The sequence below is a fragment of the Leucopleurus acutus genome, assembly GCF_964270905.1.
Source record: "Leucopleurus acutus genome assembly, chromosome: 7".
Lineage (NCBI taxonomy): Eukaryota > Metazoa > Chordata > Mammalia > Artiodactyla > Delphinidae > Leucopleurus > Leucopleurus acutus.
This window is the reverse complement of record NC_139150.1, coordinates 30,733,133-30,749,749: the sequence shown is the minus strand read 5'-3', so window position 1 is coordinate 30,749,749 and position 16,617 is coordinate 30,733,133. Positions and strand designations below refer to the sequence as shown.

General features: G+C 40.0%; 2 protein-coding genes across 2 annotated transcripts in view; both read right to left on the bottom strand.

Annotated features, from left to right (window-relative positions):
* Positions 1-4,803: 4,803 nt before the first annotated feature.
* LOC309964258 (bile acid-CoA:amino acid N-acyltransferase-like) overlaps positions 4,804-16,617 on the bottom strand; it is a 49,032-nt gene continuing 37,218 nt past the window's right edge. The window contains 2 exon segments of the mRNA XM_082843086.1: positions 4,804-6,356; positions 6,359-6,428. Coding sequence (XP_082699212.1) covers positions 5,833-6,356; positions 6,359-6,428 — 594 coding nt within the window. The 3' untranslated portion in view covers positions 4,804-5,832.
* Positions 10,414-13,724, bottom strand: LOC309964259 (HUWE1-associated protein modifying stress responses-like; the record flags this gene model as incomplete). Its single annotated transcript, XM_082843087.1, has 1 exon — positions 10,414-13,724. One exon carries the CDS (start codon positions 13,722-13,724, stop codon positions 13,128-13,130), a length of 597 nt encoding a protein of 198 aa, XP_082699213.1. The 3' UTR covers positions 10,414-13,127.

The following is a 16,617-nucleotide window of genomic DNA, read 5'->3' as shown; positions in this document are numbered from 1 at the left end:
GTGAACCCCAAGCAAGACAGGTTCAGAGAAAATCACACCTAGGAAGATCATATTCTAAATACCAAAACATAGATAAACAGAAAATTTTGAAAGCAGTCAGAGAAAAATGACACATTACATGTGGATGAACAACATTCTGATGGCTAACTTCTAATCAGAAATGGAAGTAAGGTGACAAAGACAGTAGAATTACATCTTTAAAAGTAATGTCAACCCAGAATTCTTTATCTAGTGAAAATGTCACTCAAGAATGAAGACACTTTCAGATGAAAGTAACTGAGAATTTATTGCCAGCAGAATTGTTAAATGAAGTTCTTTGGCAAACAGAAAGTCAAATATTCAGGCAGTAATAAAGTACACTAGAAAAATAAAAATATGGGTAAATATAAAAGACCATTTTTCTCTTTAGTTTTCTTTAAAATGCATCAGATTCCTTAAAGCAAAAATTAAAATATTGCATTGTGGGGTTTAAGGAAAAATGTTTAGTGAGCATCTGCTCAATATGATTTTATGTACACACAACCCCACCATTGCTGAAAGCTAAGAGGAGGTATGTTTCTTTTTCTTGGCATTATAACTTTGACTCTTGATTCTAGAAGTAAAACATAAGCCTCTAGTAAATATAGAGTGGACAATATGGCAAGGATCACTTGAAATAACATACAAGTATGTTATTTCCCAAAGTATTAGAAAAAATTTGGATGAATGTTTTTCATATAATGTCATTTATATACATGTGAAATTGAAATCTAAATGATAAATACAATTTAGTTAATTTTTTAATGACAGAGCTTGATGTTTAGACTTGGGTCAAATATCAGAAACTAGGGGATAGGACTTTGAGGTAATAAGTGTGTACTTTGGGGAATCTGGGTTTCTTCTGAACAGTACCTCAAGGCTAGTGCCAATCTCTGCAATAGTGAGAAAGGCTTTTTAAATTTCAGATGCCTCTAGCTCAAGCTTATACACATTAACACACCATCTCTTCTTTATTAATTTGTGATTCAGTTACCATTCCAAGATACCTCCAGGGCCGACAATATTAACTTAAAATTAATAACAAAAACAAAACATGTACCATAAACAAAACACAAATCATGAGCCAGTTTGTTTTGCCTGGGAGTTTTGCAACACATAATCTCTACCTCCTGTTTTCTAATTCATTCAGCCAGCTGCACTCTATTTTCTGTCCTATCCCAATAAAATAGCTCACCAAGAATTTTTTAATTTTCAAATCTCATGAAAGATTTTTAGTCTTCCTCTTGAAGACTTCCTCCTGAATTTGGTTTCCTACACTGTACAGTAGTCATATCCAGCTTCTTATGACTTTCTTTCTTTAGTTTCTGTGAAATGATTCATATCTGGCATGTCTTCACCCTCTCCAACTAGCCCTCCTTAGCCCTCTCTGTAGGTTCCTGTTTCTTATCCTGTCCATTAAATTTTATTGTTTTCTCAGCAATCTCTCCTTGACACTCATCCCTCCTCATACCGCATGTTCTCCCTGGGTGATTTCCTATTTAACTGCTGAGCATTTCAGATTGATATCTCCAACTCAGGCATATCTCCTGTGACCAGATTCTATCTCCCCCTGAACATAAGACAAGTATCTCCAATTTAACATATCCAAAACCAAATTCTTCACCTTCTGAGACATTCTCTTTTATATACACTTTTTATCTCAATGAATGTTGTCCATCCGGCAAGTTTCCTGAGTCAAACCTGGGAATCATGCTAGATTTCTCTTTCTTCTTCCAGCTACATCCAAATAATCCCAAAGACTTGAAAAAAACCCCGAAGATAATTATACGAATTTTCCTAACTTTCAGTTTCAATAAGAATATGGTGGCTGCTTAGTTCTAAATCTTCCCTTCTCCTGAAAATCAGTAAATTACAAATGGGAAACAAAAACAAACAAACACACTTTCAGTGACCTAAAAGACATATAAGTCTAACAAATTATGAATATTTACTCTCAGAAAGAGACAGCCCCACTAGAAGAGGGATGGCTTTGAGAAGGTTAAACTCCAGGTGAGGCAGAGAGGGAAATTTCAGAAATAGAGAGGGGGAACCCATATGTAACAACTCAGAAAGCCAATGTGGTGGACACAGTGATGCTGTGATCCTCCTATGGGAATAAAGGATTTACAATCCAGCTGCTGGAAGTACTGCTGGGACATAAATCTTACCCGTCAGTCTTCTTCAGGGATTACCTCAGCTGAATAAAGCCACCTCACTCAAGGTATACCCGGCCACAACGGGTACTTTCAAAACAACAGAAAATAACAAGTGTGGGTGAGGATGTGGAGATGTTGAAACAATTGTGCGTTGATAGTGGAAGCATAAAATGATGTGGTCACAGTGGAAAACAGTATGATGGTTCCTCAAAAAATTAAACATAGAATTACAATATGATCTAGCAGTTCCACTTATATACCCAAAAGAATTGAAAAAAGGGACTCACATATTTATACACCAACATTCATAGCAGCATTATTCACAATAGCCAAAATGTCACATGAACCCAAATGTCCATTGATGGATGAATGGATAAACAAAATTTTGGTATACATACATACAGTGGAATATTATTCAGTCTTAAAAAGGAAGAAAATTCTGACACATGGCTACAGTATAAATGAATCTTGAAGGTAAAACAAGCTGGGCACAAAAGGACACATATTGTGTGTTTCCACTTATATAAAGAGTAGTTAAATTCATAGAAACAAAAAACAGAAAGATGGTTACCAGAGATTGGGGCAGTGGGAAATGGGGACTTACTGTTTAACGGGCTTTGAGTTTCAATTAGGAAAAACTTCTGGAGATGGATAATTGTGATGGTAGCATAACAAAATGAATGTACTTAAAACCACTGTATAATTCAGCATATATTCACCTAAAAATGGTTAAAGTGACAATTTTATGTTTTGTCTATTTGCCACAATAAAAAAAAAAAAGCCAGAATGTTCTATAAAGTTTTGTTTGTATAATTTCAAAAATTAAATAAAATTAATGTGGAATTCATTTGCTTTAACTCTAGCAACATTAATATGCCAGAACTGGGATTTTTTCTTTTACTTTGTTATATTTTTTAGACTTTATCATATAGTTTAATTTAAATCTTAAATGTTTCTGATTTTTCTGATATATAAAATGCAAAAAAGTATATATACATATATAAAGAATTTATTTGGATTGAAAATATCCACTATAATAGAGAAAGATATAATATACTAAATATCAATAAAAATCCAGGTTGTCTTTTAAAAAAAATTGCCAGGAACAATGTAATACCCAGGATAGAGCAACTAGCTTTTAAAGAAGAGATAATTTCTGTCCTAATTAAACTACTACAGGAAAAAAGGAAAACTTTTTAATTCTTTTTATGAAACACGTACAACATTGATATAATACCTGACCAAAAACACCCCACAAAAAAAGTTTGATTTTATTTATTGTTAATTAACAATACATCATGACCAACTGAGTTTTAGTCTACAAATGTAAAGATGATTCAATACTAGAAAAATAATTCATCATATTAATAGATCTACAGAGAAAACCATATAATTTTTTCTAGCAATGCTGAAAAAACACTTAAAAAATCCCAAACCTTCCCGGTTTAAAAGAAAAATACATAAAATATAAATCAAGGATATATAGCAGGCCAAACACCAACATTCTTCCTAAAGTCCAAAACTGGAAACAAGAAAAATTATACTGATTATACTCATTACAATAACTATTATATTGCATATTGCATATATAACTAATATATATAGCATGTAACATATATAACTAATACATAGTAAAACTCATAGAGGGTATTAGCCATTGCAATTACATGATTATTATAATTAAAGGAGTGAGGTATTCTGATTGGCCAGGTCTCAGAAATGTGAAAACTTCTGTGACTGAGAGAGGAGGGAGGCTAACAGCCCCACACATATTGAATGGAATAATTTTACTCTAAACAGAGAGGGTATCAGAAAGCAGATAAAATAATAAGAGTTTAGGCAGATAAAACTGAAGTGTCCTCATGTTGCTTCTATTACTCTATTTATTGGCTCCCCATCATACCTACAAAATGATTCAAAATACTTCTGTACTGCTCCATTTTCACCTTGATTATCCATCAATCTCCTCTACTTCGATCCATTGCAATTCAGTAGCTCAGGAATATCTGGCCTGTGACTTGCCCCTTAGAGAACATACCTCCAATTTGACCTTGGACAAAGTAATTGGCATTGCTCCATACCCATGGTCATCAGACTATGCCCTGCAAACCAAATCCAGCCTACAACCCTTTTTTCTGCTGCCCAGAACTAAGAATGATTTTTGTTTTTTTGTTTTGCGGTACGCGGTCCTCTCACTGTTGTGGCCTCTCCCGTTGCAGAGCACAGCCTCCGGACGCGCAGGCTCAGCGGCCATGGCTCACGGGCCCAGCCGCTCCGCGGCATGTGGGATCTTCCCGGACCGGGTCACGAACCCCTGTCCCCTGCAACGGCAGGCGGACTCTCAACCACTGCGCCACGAGGGAAGCCCCTAAGAATGGTTTTTACATTTGTAAACACTTGGAAAAAAATAGAAAATTATTTATGAACATTGGTGTTCATAAATAAAATTTAACTGGAACACAGACACCGTCACTCATTACATCCTATCTAAGGAATTCAGCTATTTGTAGTGAGGTAGATGGACCTAGAGTCTGTCATACAGAGTGAAATAAGTCAGAAAGAGAAAAACAAATACTGTATGCTAACACATATATATGGAATCTGGGGTGGACAGAAATAAAAACGCAGACATAGAGAATGGACTTGAGGATATGGGGAGGGGGAAGGGTAAGCTGGGACGAAGTGAGAGAGTGGCATGGACATACATACACTACCAAATGTAAAATAGATAGCTAGTGGGAAGCAGCTGCTTCACATGGGGAGACCAGCTCCATGCTTTGTGACCACCTAGAGGGGTGGGATAGGGAGGGTGGGAGGCAGACGCAAGAGGGAGGAGATATATGTATATGTATAGCTGATTCACTGTTATACAGCAGAAACTCACCATTGTAAAGCAATTATACTCCAATAAAGATGATAAAAAAAAGTGAATATACACACACACACAAAAAGAGTAGAAAACCATAAAAAAAAATAAAAAAGAATCCACCTGCCAACGCAGGGGACACATGTTCAAGCACTAATCCTGGAAGATCCCACATGCCGCAGAGCAACTAAGCCTGTGTGCCAGAACTACTGAGCCTGTGCTATAGAGGTCGCGAGCCACAACTACTGAAGCCCACGTGCTTAGAGTCTGTGCCTGGCAGTGACAGAAGCCACCACAATGAGAGGCCAGCGCACCACCAAAAAGAGTAGCCTCTGCTCGCCACAACTACAGAAAACCCGCACACAGCAACGAAGACCCAATGCAGCCAAAAATAAATAAAATAAAATAAATAAATTTAAAAATAAAGAAGAAATCACTCATCAGCACCTGATTCTATTCATGATTGTTTTACAAGCCAGGGGATTCTATGGTTCAATTTTGGTAATTTTTTTCCCTAAGAATTGCTGTAAATGTAAACTGAAATATTTTAGAACAGGCAGAGCTCTAAGTTTATATTTCTAAAAACATAAACGCCTCAGTTTATGATATTAGATTAAGAGGAAGCCATTTTTCCCTTTCCAAAGTCAAAGCATACCATTCGCAGTCCTCCTGCCTTCTCTTGCCATAACTTCCTTCTTACAAGAAGAGGTCAAAAGCATTGTTCCATGAAAATCAAGTGGAGGCTGGTAAAGCATCCTATTGCTTCTGTATTTCCAGAAATATTTGCTCTTCTCAGAGACAACTGGTCACAACTGGAATAAGGTGTTTCCTGAGAAACTTCTGGATCTCCTTCCAAGAACGTTCTTGTGCAGCTACATGTGGGATCACCTCTCCTCCCCAGTGCATGAAGAGGTGGAGATTGGAGATCCTCCAGGCACAGCACAGTGGGGAGTAGGGGGGCTCTATCAGGTGGCCTATCCCTGGGTAAGACAGCAGGGTCCAGTCATTCTTCCCATGTCTCCTCAGCTGTTCTATGGCTTGCTCTGCATATACTTTGCTGTTGACATTCATATCTTCTTCTCCCACAATGAAGAGGAAATGTCCCTGGGCCTTTTCAATGGGGAGAAAAAATGTCTCACTGGCTTCAGCTCTAGTATCCTCAAAAATGTGCTGTAACTCTACTAATCCTAAGGTACTGATGGATAGTGAATGAGGAGAGAATGGCCAGAGCTGATTTATGTGACCATGATATACCTGTGGAATGTCAAGAATAAAGTTGGGCCCGTTAATAAGCGCGGCAGCTGTGACTTGCTTTAGTGAATAGCCATGGAGATTCCAGTCTCTGCTGTTTTGGACATGGAGACTACCCCAATACCCAGGCTAAGGACCTGTAAAAAACAAAAACCCCAATTAAATACAATCCGGAGACCAGAAGGGGGAACTCTCACACCCTGAAACAACAGCAGAGCCCAAAAGGTAGAAAGACTGCTCTTCTTTCCAGCCAAGAACTCAGCCAGTGAAAAGCCTTGGGCTCTTTGTTTACCGTAAGCCCTCCCATCTTCCTTTTCCCCTCCAGAAAATCCTTCTCCTTCCCTTGCTGTGCAGGGACTTGCACATGCTTCACCATGGTTTCAGACCCCAAATTGCAATCTCAGCTGATCCTGAATGACTCCATCTTTGCTGGAGAAATATCTGGCATTCTATTTGTTTTAGGGCAATTTGGGGCATTTGTTTTGGTGGCTCATACAAGGACCAGAGGAGACCCCCAAAGGTTCTAGGGCTGGCGAGCAAAGAGCTGCAGTATCCATGGTTGAGCCCTTTATTGCTCACTGCTTCTCTTGCTGACCCTGGAGTTTGAGGGTACACCTTCCTCCTGGATTCCAGCCCTTGTGGTCTGTAGAATAAGAATGCGGTCTGCCATATCAGTAAACAAAAGATGTTGTGGCCATCAAGCCACCAGTCATTTACAGCCGCACCTGCCCACCCCCAACCACCCATGGAGAGCCCTGAGGAAACCTGGGATGGAAACAAAGAGGATGCTCGCTTTAGATAGCCGAGGTGCGTATCAAAGGAATGACTTCAGTGAGCCCAGACTCTTGCATCTTCCTGTACACAGAAAAGCACTAAATTCATTAACTTGAGATGTCTGGTTTTATTTAATTAATAGTAATCTTTTGATGTACCAGGTTTTTGTTGCAAAACTACTACATATCCTGGCTTCTCCCTTACCTCTTCAGAGCAGTCCCTCAGAGATATCTGAGAGACTGCTCCTGGGCTTAAGCCCTCAGTTTGTCTGTCACAAAAACATAATTCTCAAATTTGAGGTTGTGTTTTTTTCTTATTTTCATTTTTTTTTTTTTCAGTTGACACCTCTTTGCATTTGAAGCTCTTCAGGCTGTGTGTGGGATCTATTTTAAAGTTTCATTGTTTCTGGTTAAAGCCTTGCTCTGTATGCAAGTACTCTTTTGACACTTCAATCTGACTCTGAGATCAGAGAGTTTCAACTGAAACTGGCTGAGAAGCTGTCAGCTGAGTTCCTTCAGGTACAGGGGCTGTTTCACTGAAACGCAGTCAGTTCAGCCATCAGCCCTTCCTTTGGAATAGGAGCTGTTCCATGGGAACTCGCTGAGAAGCCTTTGGCCTGGCTCCTCCAGGACCAAGCTGTTCCCTTAGAACTGGCTGGTATTAGGCCTGCAGACACTGTGAATGCAAGCTGTTTGAATTGAGCTGTAAATTGTTTAAGCTGTTGGAAAATTATTCTTTCACTCTAGAGAAAAATCTCTGAGAAAAGGGATCCCAGTTATATAAATATTTTGAGAGCACACCCCCTCCCCCGCACTGAGACTCTAGCCAATTTTATATTTAAAAACCTTGGTTCTTCCTCATGCACATTTCTAATTAAATGGACTGACCTGACCACAGGCAATTTAGAATATCAATGGCCATTATGGGTAATTTTGAAATCCCTGAACTTAATTTTCTTAAAACCAAATTGGATTACAAAAGCTCAAAAATCTTCAGAACTGAATATGATATCTTTTCTGACTGGTATTTTGAGGTGATGGAATAAAATTTACGTTTTGAGTCCAGACAAGAAAATTTAAGCATAACATAGTCCCTGTCTGAATTGGGCCCTCCCTATGTGCAATGTACACCTGATTATACATTAACCAAATTGCCTCAAAGCAGGAATGCCTGCTTGACCATAAAGATCAACATTTTCCCTTCTTCATACACCAGCAATGTAACTCCTTGAAAGACAACATTCTTTTTTTTTTTTTTAATTTTTTAAACATCTTTATTGGAGTATAGTTGCTTTACAATGGTTAGTTTCTGCTTTATAACAAAGTGAATCAGCTATACATATACATATGTCCCCATATCTCCTCCCTCTTGCGTCTCCCTCCCACCCTCCCTATCCCACCCCTCTAGGTGGTCACAAAGCACAGAGCTGGTCTTCCCATGTGATGCAGCTGCTTCCCACTAGCTACCTATTTTACATTTGGTAGTATATATAAGTCCATGCCACTCTCTCACTTCGTCCCAGCTTACCTTCCCCCTCCCCATATCCTCAAGTCCATTCTCTATGTCTGAGTCTTTATTTCTGTCTACCCCTAGGTTCTTCAAAACCACTTTTTTTTTTTTTTTAGATTCCATATATATGTGTTAGCATACAGTATTTGTTTTTCTCTTTATGACTTGCTTCACTCTGCATGACAGACCCTAGGTCCATCCACCTCATTACATATAGCTGAATTTTGTTTCTTTTTATGGCTGAGTAATATTCCATTGTATATATGTGACACATCTTCTTTATCCATTCAACTGTTGATGGACACTTAGGTTGCTTCCATGTCCTGGCTATTGTAAATAGCACTGCAATGAACACTGTGGTACATAACTCTTTGAATTACAGTTTTCTCAGGGTATATGCCCAGTAGTGGGATTGCTGTGTCATATTGTAGCTCTATTTTTAGTTTTTTAAGGAACCTCCATACTGTTCTCCATAGTGGCTGTATCAATTTACATTCCCACCAACAGTGCAAGGGTTCCCTTTTCTCCACACCCTCTCCAGCATTTATTGTTTCTAGATTTTTTGATGATGGACATTCTACTGGTGTGAGGTGATACCCCATCGTAGTTTTGATTTGCATTTCTCTAATGATTAGTGATGTTGAGCATCCTTTCATGTGTTTGTTAGCAATCAGTATATCTTCTCTGGAGAAATGTCTATTTAGGCCTTCTACCCATTTTTGGATTGGGTTGTTTGGTTTCTTGATATTGAGCTTCATGAGCTGCTTGTAAATTTTGGAGATTAATCCTTTGTCAGTTGCTTCATTTGCAAATATTTCCTCCCATTCTGAGGGTCCTTTTCATCTTCTTTATGGTTTCCTTTGCTGTGCAAAAGCTTTTAAGATTCATTAGGTCCCATTTATTTTTGTTTCTATTTCCATTTCTCTAAGAGGTGGGTCAAAAAGGATCTTGCTGTGATTTATGTCATAGAGTGTTCTACCTATGTTTTCCTCTAAGAGTTTTACAGTGTATGGCCTTACATTTAGGTCTTTAATCCATTTTGAGTTTATTTTTGTGTATGGTGTTAGGGAGTGTTCTAATTTCATAGTTTTACATGTACCTGTACAGTTTTCCCAGCACCACTTATTGAAGAGGCTGTCTTTTCTCCACTACATATTCTTGCCTCCTTTATCAAAGATAAGGTGACCATATGTGTGTGGGTTTATCTCTGGGCTTTCTATCCTGTTCCATTGATCTATATTTCTGCTTTTGTGCCAGTACCATACTGTCTTGATTACTGTAGCTTTGCAGTATAGTCTGAAGTCAGGGAGTCTGATTCCTCCAGCTCCACTTTTCTTTCTCAAGATTGCTTTGGCTATTCGGGGTCTTTTGTGTTTCCATACAAATTGTGAAATTTTTTGTTGTAGTTCTGTGAAAAATGCCATTGGTAGTTTGATAGGGATTGCATTGAATCTGTAGATTGCTTTGGGTAGTACAGTCATTTTCACAATGTTGATTCTTCCAATTCAAGAACATGGTATATCTCTCCATCTGTTGGTATCATCTTTAATTTCTTTCATCAGTGTCTTATAGTTTTCTGCATACAGGTCTTTTGTTTCCTTAGGCAGGTTTATTCCTAGGTATTTTATTGTTTTTGTTGCAGTGGTAAATGGGAGTGTTTCCTTAATTTCTCTTTCAGATTTTTCATCATTAGTGTATAAGAATGCAAGAGATTTCTGTGCATTAATTTTGTATCCTGCAACTTTACCAAATTCATTGATTAGCTCTAGTAGTTTTCTGGTAGCATCTTTAGGATTCTCTATGAATAGTGTCATGTCATCTGCAAACAGTGACAGCTTTACTTCTTTTTTTCCAATTTGGATTCCCTTATTTCTTTTTCTTCTCTGATTGCTGTGGCTAAAACTTCCAAAACTATGTTGAATAATAGTGGTGAGAGTGGGCAACTTTGTCTTGTTTCTGATCTTAGTGGAAATGGTGTCAGTTTTTGGACTATGTATCTTTGGCGAACTTTACATAAAACATCAGTGTGCCATTTTGATGTATGATCCTTTGTCTTGAGAATGTATATAACTGTGCCTTTGACTTCTAAACAAGTGGAACAGTCCTCAAAAGGAACAGTCCTTTTCCTTTCTGAAAGACTGTCCCCTGGGTTAAAATCCTCAGGTTGGGTTGAATAAAATTCTCTATTTCTCCTTAAGATCAACTGTTGATTAATTTTTCATCCATAGTGACTTCCTAACATTATCAGGAGTCTACAATTGCCTCTCTGCAAAATAAGGTTTTAAGATTAACTGAGGCAAATGAATGATTTAAAAAGATAAAATGGCTCCTGAAGCCTCAAACTCTTCTTTGGCTTCTTCATCTCAGCCTTTGCCTCTGATGCCGTCTTGTCTCCCTCCCTCACTCATGCCCAGACTCTGCCCCGGGCACCATTTTCCTCCTTTCCTTCAAAGCCACCTACACCTCCTCTATACCCTCAATTTATTCATATGAATTCTCTTACCAAATACCCTTTTTCTCTGAAACTCTCCACATACCCTTTTTCTCTGAACTTATCAGAGCCAGTCCCTTTAAAACTAAGCCTTCTGAGGATGCAAAGCCTTTATTTTTTATATTTCCTGAACTAAAGCTGAACTGTGAGCCATAGTCAAAGATTTTCCCAAAGTAACCGAAGATCCTCACAGGTTTGGTAAGTAATTTAATATAGTCATTCAAACTTATAAACCTGGTTTTTCTAACGTATATCTACTAGTTCATATGCTTGTCAGTGAACGCCAAGCCCAGCATTAGATGAAAACTCCTAATTGGGAAAATCCTGAAAGTTCCCCCTGATGGAGAAAATTTTCACACATTGAGGTATGGAGAAGTCATCTCGGCTTATACATTGTTCAGCTTGAACTTTGTGTGAACTAAAACAGCCTGTCAAACACACACAACACATCTGCTTTTTTTTTTTTTTTCAATTTAAGAAAATGTAATGGGATGTGGAGAATATAGTAGTAGTTGGAGGGGGGAGGGCTGCTAGCTTGCCCTTTTTACAATGTGTACAACTGCATTAAGATTTTATAACAAGAGTGGCATTTATGCTTCTTAAAACTACCTTCTATAGTGGAGTATAATACAGAAAAAAGACACTTCAACAAGAGAAATATGGAATAAATCATAAATCCACTTGATGACAAAGGAAATCAAAATGCTTAAGGAAAACACAACTACATCAAATACTACCATGCACTAAAATTAATCTGACAAACTATGTACACTTCTAGTAATTTTTTTCAAACAATGGTAAAAGATGTGAAACTCTAATTCAGTAGGAACAGATCAATCTCTATTTTGCCTGAGTTTCAAACTTTCTGACAGCATCAACTATTCCACTATATTAGAAACAGCAAGCAGTCTTACGTACTGCATCCATACATCATGGACTTTCTTGCAATAAAATGTTTTTGTGTTTTTAACTTATCGTAAACAAACTCACAATCAGGAGGGGAAAAAAAAACAACACTTTTTCCAACTCCCATGTTCTGAATGGGGTTTTAGATAAAGAATCAATGTTTGCCAAAGAGAACAAGAATCTCTGTAAGCATTAAAGCTTCGGTGATATAGAAGCCCTTTGTATACATCCCAGTTTTTATCACCAGGTTATTTTATTTTAGATGACCTACACTATGGCTCAGAAATATGTTAACTTTTAACAGGACTCATGACCTAACTCACTAATTACTTCTATCTGTTTAGTCACTTGAACAATCCATGTTTTCATCTTGGCTTCAACCAAGTCTTATAATTTTGTCGTTTTATTTTTACAGCAGTATTGAATGTCCTATAAGTACCTCTCCCAGTTCTATCTGGAAGCCAGTATTAGAGAACAAGCAACAACAAACTTACTGACTACATACCCCAGGCTTCTCCAATAATACTTAAACCCCTCAGCCAAGAATGTCTTTTTATGGCAGGTCTGGCCTGGGGAGATGGTGATGGACCTGTTCTCTAACAGTCCTATCAAAGCAAGGCCCTAAGGGACAAAAGACATAAGGAAAGTCAAGTTAATTATTCTTACATCTGTCTACTCCCTCTTGGGTCATCGACGCTCAGGTTCTACAGGCACACTCAATAACCTAAGGTGTCAAAGGGAGTTCCCATGAGAACTAGCCCAACAGTTATCTGCCTTACTTGCCCGTAACTGACTAGGCTCTCCAGGTAATTATAAATGCAATAGTATTCTTAAAACACAAGAACTTCCTCTTTGACTCAGAAGAGTAAGGAAACATGTACAATGTAAGTGTGTAAAGCAATAAATGTTGCAAAAAATGCTGTTATTGTAACACCAATCAGCTCAAACCAACTTTCTAAAAACATTTTTTTTTAGGATAGGCTGGCTAACATTCAAAAATTGCCCATATAAGTTCTTAGCTTACATTCTATTTAAACATTTCTAGAGCAAGTAGTAACTAGAATAGACAAAAAACAGACAATATATCTGGACCTAAACCTAAATGTGAAATTGGGTCCACAGGCACACTCTTAACCATTTTTCCAAAGAAATATGTTCAAACGGCTTTACCATGCAGAGCTATGGCTTCCCGGAAGGGTTGCAAATCAGTCTCTACAGATGAGCTAGTTTCCGTTGAAGTAGCTCGGTTAGGGGACACTACAGTCAGTCTTGGGGGAGCTCTAGAGTTTCGCGGTGGAGGAACTTTTCCACACAGGAAGCTGATCAAATCTTCTCTACGAATAGTTCTTCTGCGCTTTTTAACCCAAGCCAACACATCTTTATTGCGTCGCTGATAGCCAACCTGAATTCCAATATCAAAACTTCGCTGATGGGTATCCACGCTTTCTTTGTAAAGGTTGGTGACGGCAGTGGCTGCATTTTGGAAGGGAACCCAAAGAGAAAGTCCTGGCTGCTGACACACTCGGTCTTTGTAGAGCTGGGCCACGGCGGTGGCCGAGTTCTGGAAGAGGTGCCACAGCTTCTGCTGCTTGTGCTCGGGCTGTGCGGCCGCCGCCGCCTCCTCCTGCAGCTCAGGGGTCAACTGCTCGTCCTGCTCGACCTCGGCCAGGCACTGCCGCTCCCACTTGGAGAACCAGTGCTCGGGCCCGTGCTCCTGGATCTCGGCCTCGCCCTCCTCCTTCCGCTCCTCCATCCTCCGCGGCCTCCCGCGGCCTCGCAGCCGCCGCAGCCGCGTCCTGCTCAGGCGGGGCCCCCGCGGGAGCGTCGTCGTCGAGCGGCCCGGCAGCGGGGCCCAGCGGCCTGCGGCGGCCCAGGCCTCCTGTACCCCGACGGCCTGCGAGCCCCGCCCCGCGGCCCCGCGCCGCCCGGGACAACCCCCGACCCGGTCCTCCCCACCCCCGGCCCCTGCCGAAGTGCGCTGCGGACCGGATGAACACCACCGCCTCTCGCCTCGCTGGCCCGAGCACGTCTACCGCCCCACCATGGCGCCGCGGCCTCCCTAGGGCCACCGCCTACAGCTCCGCGTAGCCGTGCCGGCGCCACCGAGCCTACCCCGAAGACTGAGGAACGTAGTCGTCGCTGACGCCGTCGTCGACGCCTCTGCGGTTGCTGGTCCCCGCCCACATGCTGACGAGAAAGCACCGCCCACCCGGCTCCCGGCGTGTCCGTCTGACGTAACCAAAGGGCGAGGGGAAGGGAGTGAAAGGAAGGGTGAAGACGGGGAAAGAGGGGGAGGAGCTGACAGTGGTTGCATCCGAGCCAACCTAAGGGGGGGGGGGGTTGGGGGGTGGGGGGTGGTGGAGCACAACACATCTGCTTCAACCATTAAAGTAAAGAATGTCTGTTTTGAAGATAAGGATAAAAAAACTCCCTTCTTACCACATCCATATTAACACTCCCTGAAAGAAAAGGTTCACTTCCCAGACACCAGGGTCCTGTTGTCTCACTCTCTATATACTAAATCTGTCTCTTTTGGACACTTGAAGAATATACCCCTGTCGTGTTTGATGTATGTTCTTTGCTCTGATAAGGTATACGACTATGCTAAAAACCGTGCTTCAACTGAGCAGTTTCTTAGAGTTATCTGAGAGGCTGTCTCCTGGGCTACAGTCCTCAGTTTGGCAAATAAAATTCTTTTCTATTCCTATTACAGATTGTTATTGATTATTTCCATCAACACCTAAGAGTAAAACACGGAGACCAACCTGCTAACTTACATATGATCAAGCTTGGGCAATTGCTAGGTGACTTTTTCAAAACCTGTTGATTGGAACAAAATTCAGGCTTTTACATGAAAACCTGATGAATCTGCTCATGACTATTACAATCGACTTCAGATTATTTTTAAAGAAAATTCTGATCTTCTTTTAGAGGTTGATTCCACTCAGATAGCTTTAAACTTTATATTTATTAATGGGCTGAACCAGGACCATTCCCTTCTAGTAAAAAGAACCAGGATGGGATGGGAAACTAGAGTTTTCCACTCCAGAGTCTAGTGAATCTGGCAAACTGGCTGTCTCTCACTCTAAATGAGTCACCTCAATGAAAAACCACTGAAATTCTTAATCTTCAACTCCAGCAAATGAAGGTCCCTAAATGAAACCAAACCCCCCAGTTTGCCACAAAGAGCTATTGTCACAAAGAGCCAGGATGTCAGAGAAAAGATTGTTACAAATTTAAGCATTTTAGGCACCTTCTGCCCTCTAAGCAGTCTTTCCAATGTCCTCTGAATTCTCAACAATGGGGTTCGGGTGGACTACAGGGGCTCTTCCTAATCTTCCCACTTAATAGAATTGGAGAAACATTTCTCCAGATTGGGGATGAATCTCTTCCAGTCCTAACTGACAATGGAACCACAATCTTGGTACTCAGTGCCACTACTACAAAGCAGTCCCTGCCTTGGAGTACTAAAACAGTTCAAACAGTGGGATCTCTAATGAACCTCAAGAGCTTCCTATCTCTGAACCTATTCCCTTTTGTTTAGGCCCTTTGAGAGATACACACCCTTTTCTCCTTAGTTCCTCTGCCCTTATCCATTTATTAGGTCAAGACTTCTTAAAGAAGTATGCATGGCAGAGTTTCTTTATCCCAAAGGGGGGAAATAATTCTAGATTTGACAATAGTCATCAAAGTAACCAATCATGTAAATTAAATCACCCTTTGACATCTTTAATTGCTTCAGCTCTGACAGTCCTAGAGCTGATTCTGAAAACTCTGATTATTTGTCCCTATTTAATCAGCTACCACCCTCCTACGGACCAAATCTCCACCTGATATTGGCAAAATTTACAGCATGCCTCCCATCACGATTCAGATAAGTCCCTCAAAACCTCTTCCCAGAATTAATCAATACCCTATAAGTAAAGAAGCCCTTCAAGGCATGAAGCCCATAATAGAAGATTACAGGTCTCAAGACACCATTATCCCTGTACTAATCTTTCTAATACTTCTATTTAACTTGTGAGAAAACCTAAGGACCCAGGATGGAGGTTCATCCAGTACTTCCAAGTAATAAACAACACTGTTATCCCTCAACCCCCTGTTGTTCCTAACCCTCATATGTTACTAACATCCATTCTCACTGGAAGTGAATTCTTTACTGTAATTGATTTATGCAGTGCATTCTCTAGTATTCCAGTTGACCAAGCCAGCCAATAACTTTTGCCTTCACTTGGGAAGAAAAACAATTCACTTGGACACTAATGCCTCAGGTTTAACTGATTCCTTATTTCTCAAATCCTGAAGGCTGATCTGGATGATATAAATTACCCTAGAGGTTCTATTTTGTTGCAATATGTGGATGATTTGCTTCTTTGTTCTACTTCTCAAGCCTCCTCATAGGAAGACAGCATCCACTTGCTAAAGCTTTTAGCCTCAAAGGGACATAAAATTACCAAAGAAAAACTGCAGTTTGTCCAAACCCAGGTTTAGGGCATCTGATATCAGAACAAGAACTACACCTATATCCAGATAAACTTTATAGTGTCCTAAGTTTCCCAAAACCCCAAACTAAACACTATCTGTGACTATTTCTTGGGTTAGTTGGTTATGCTGAAATGAGATCCCAAATTTCTCTCTTATGGCCA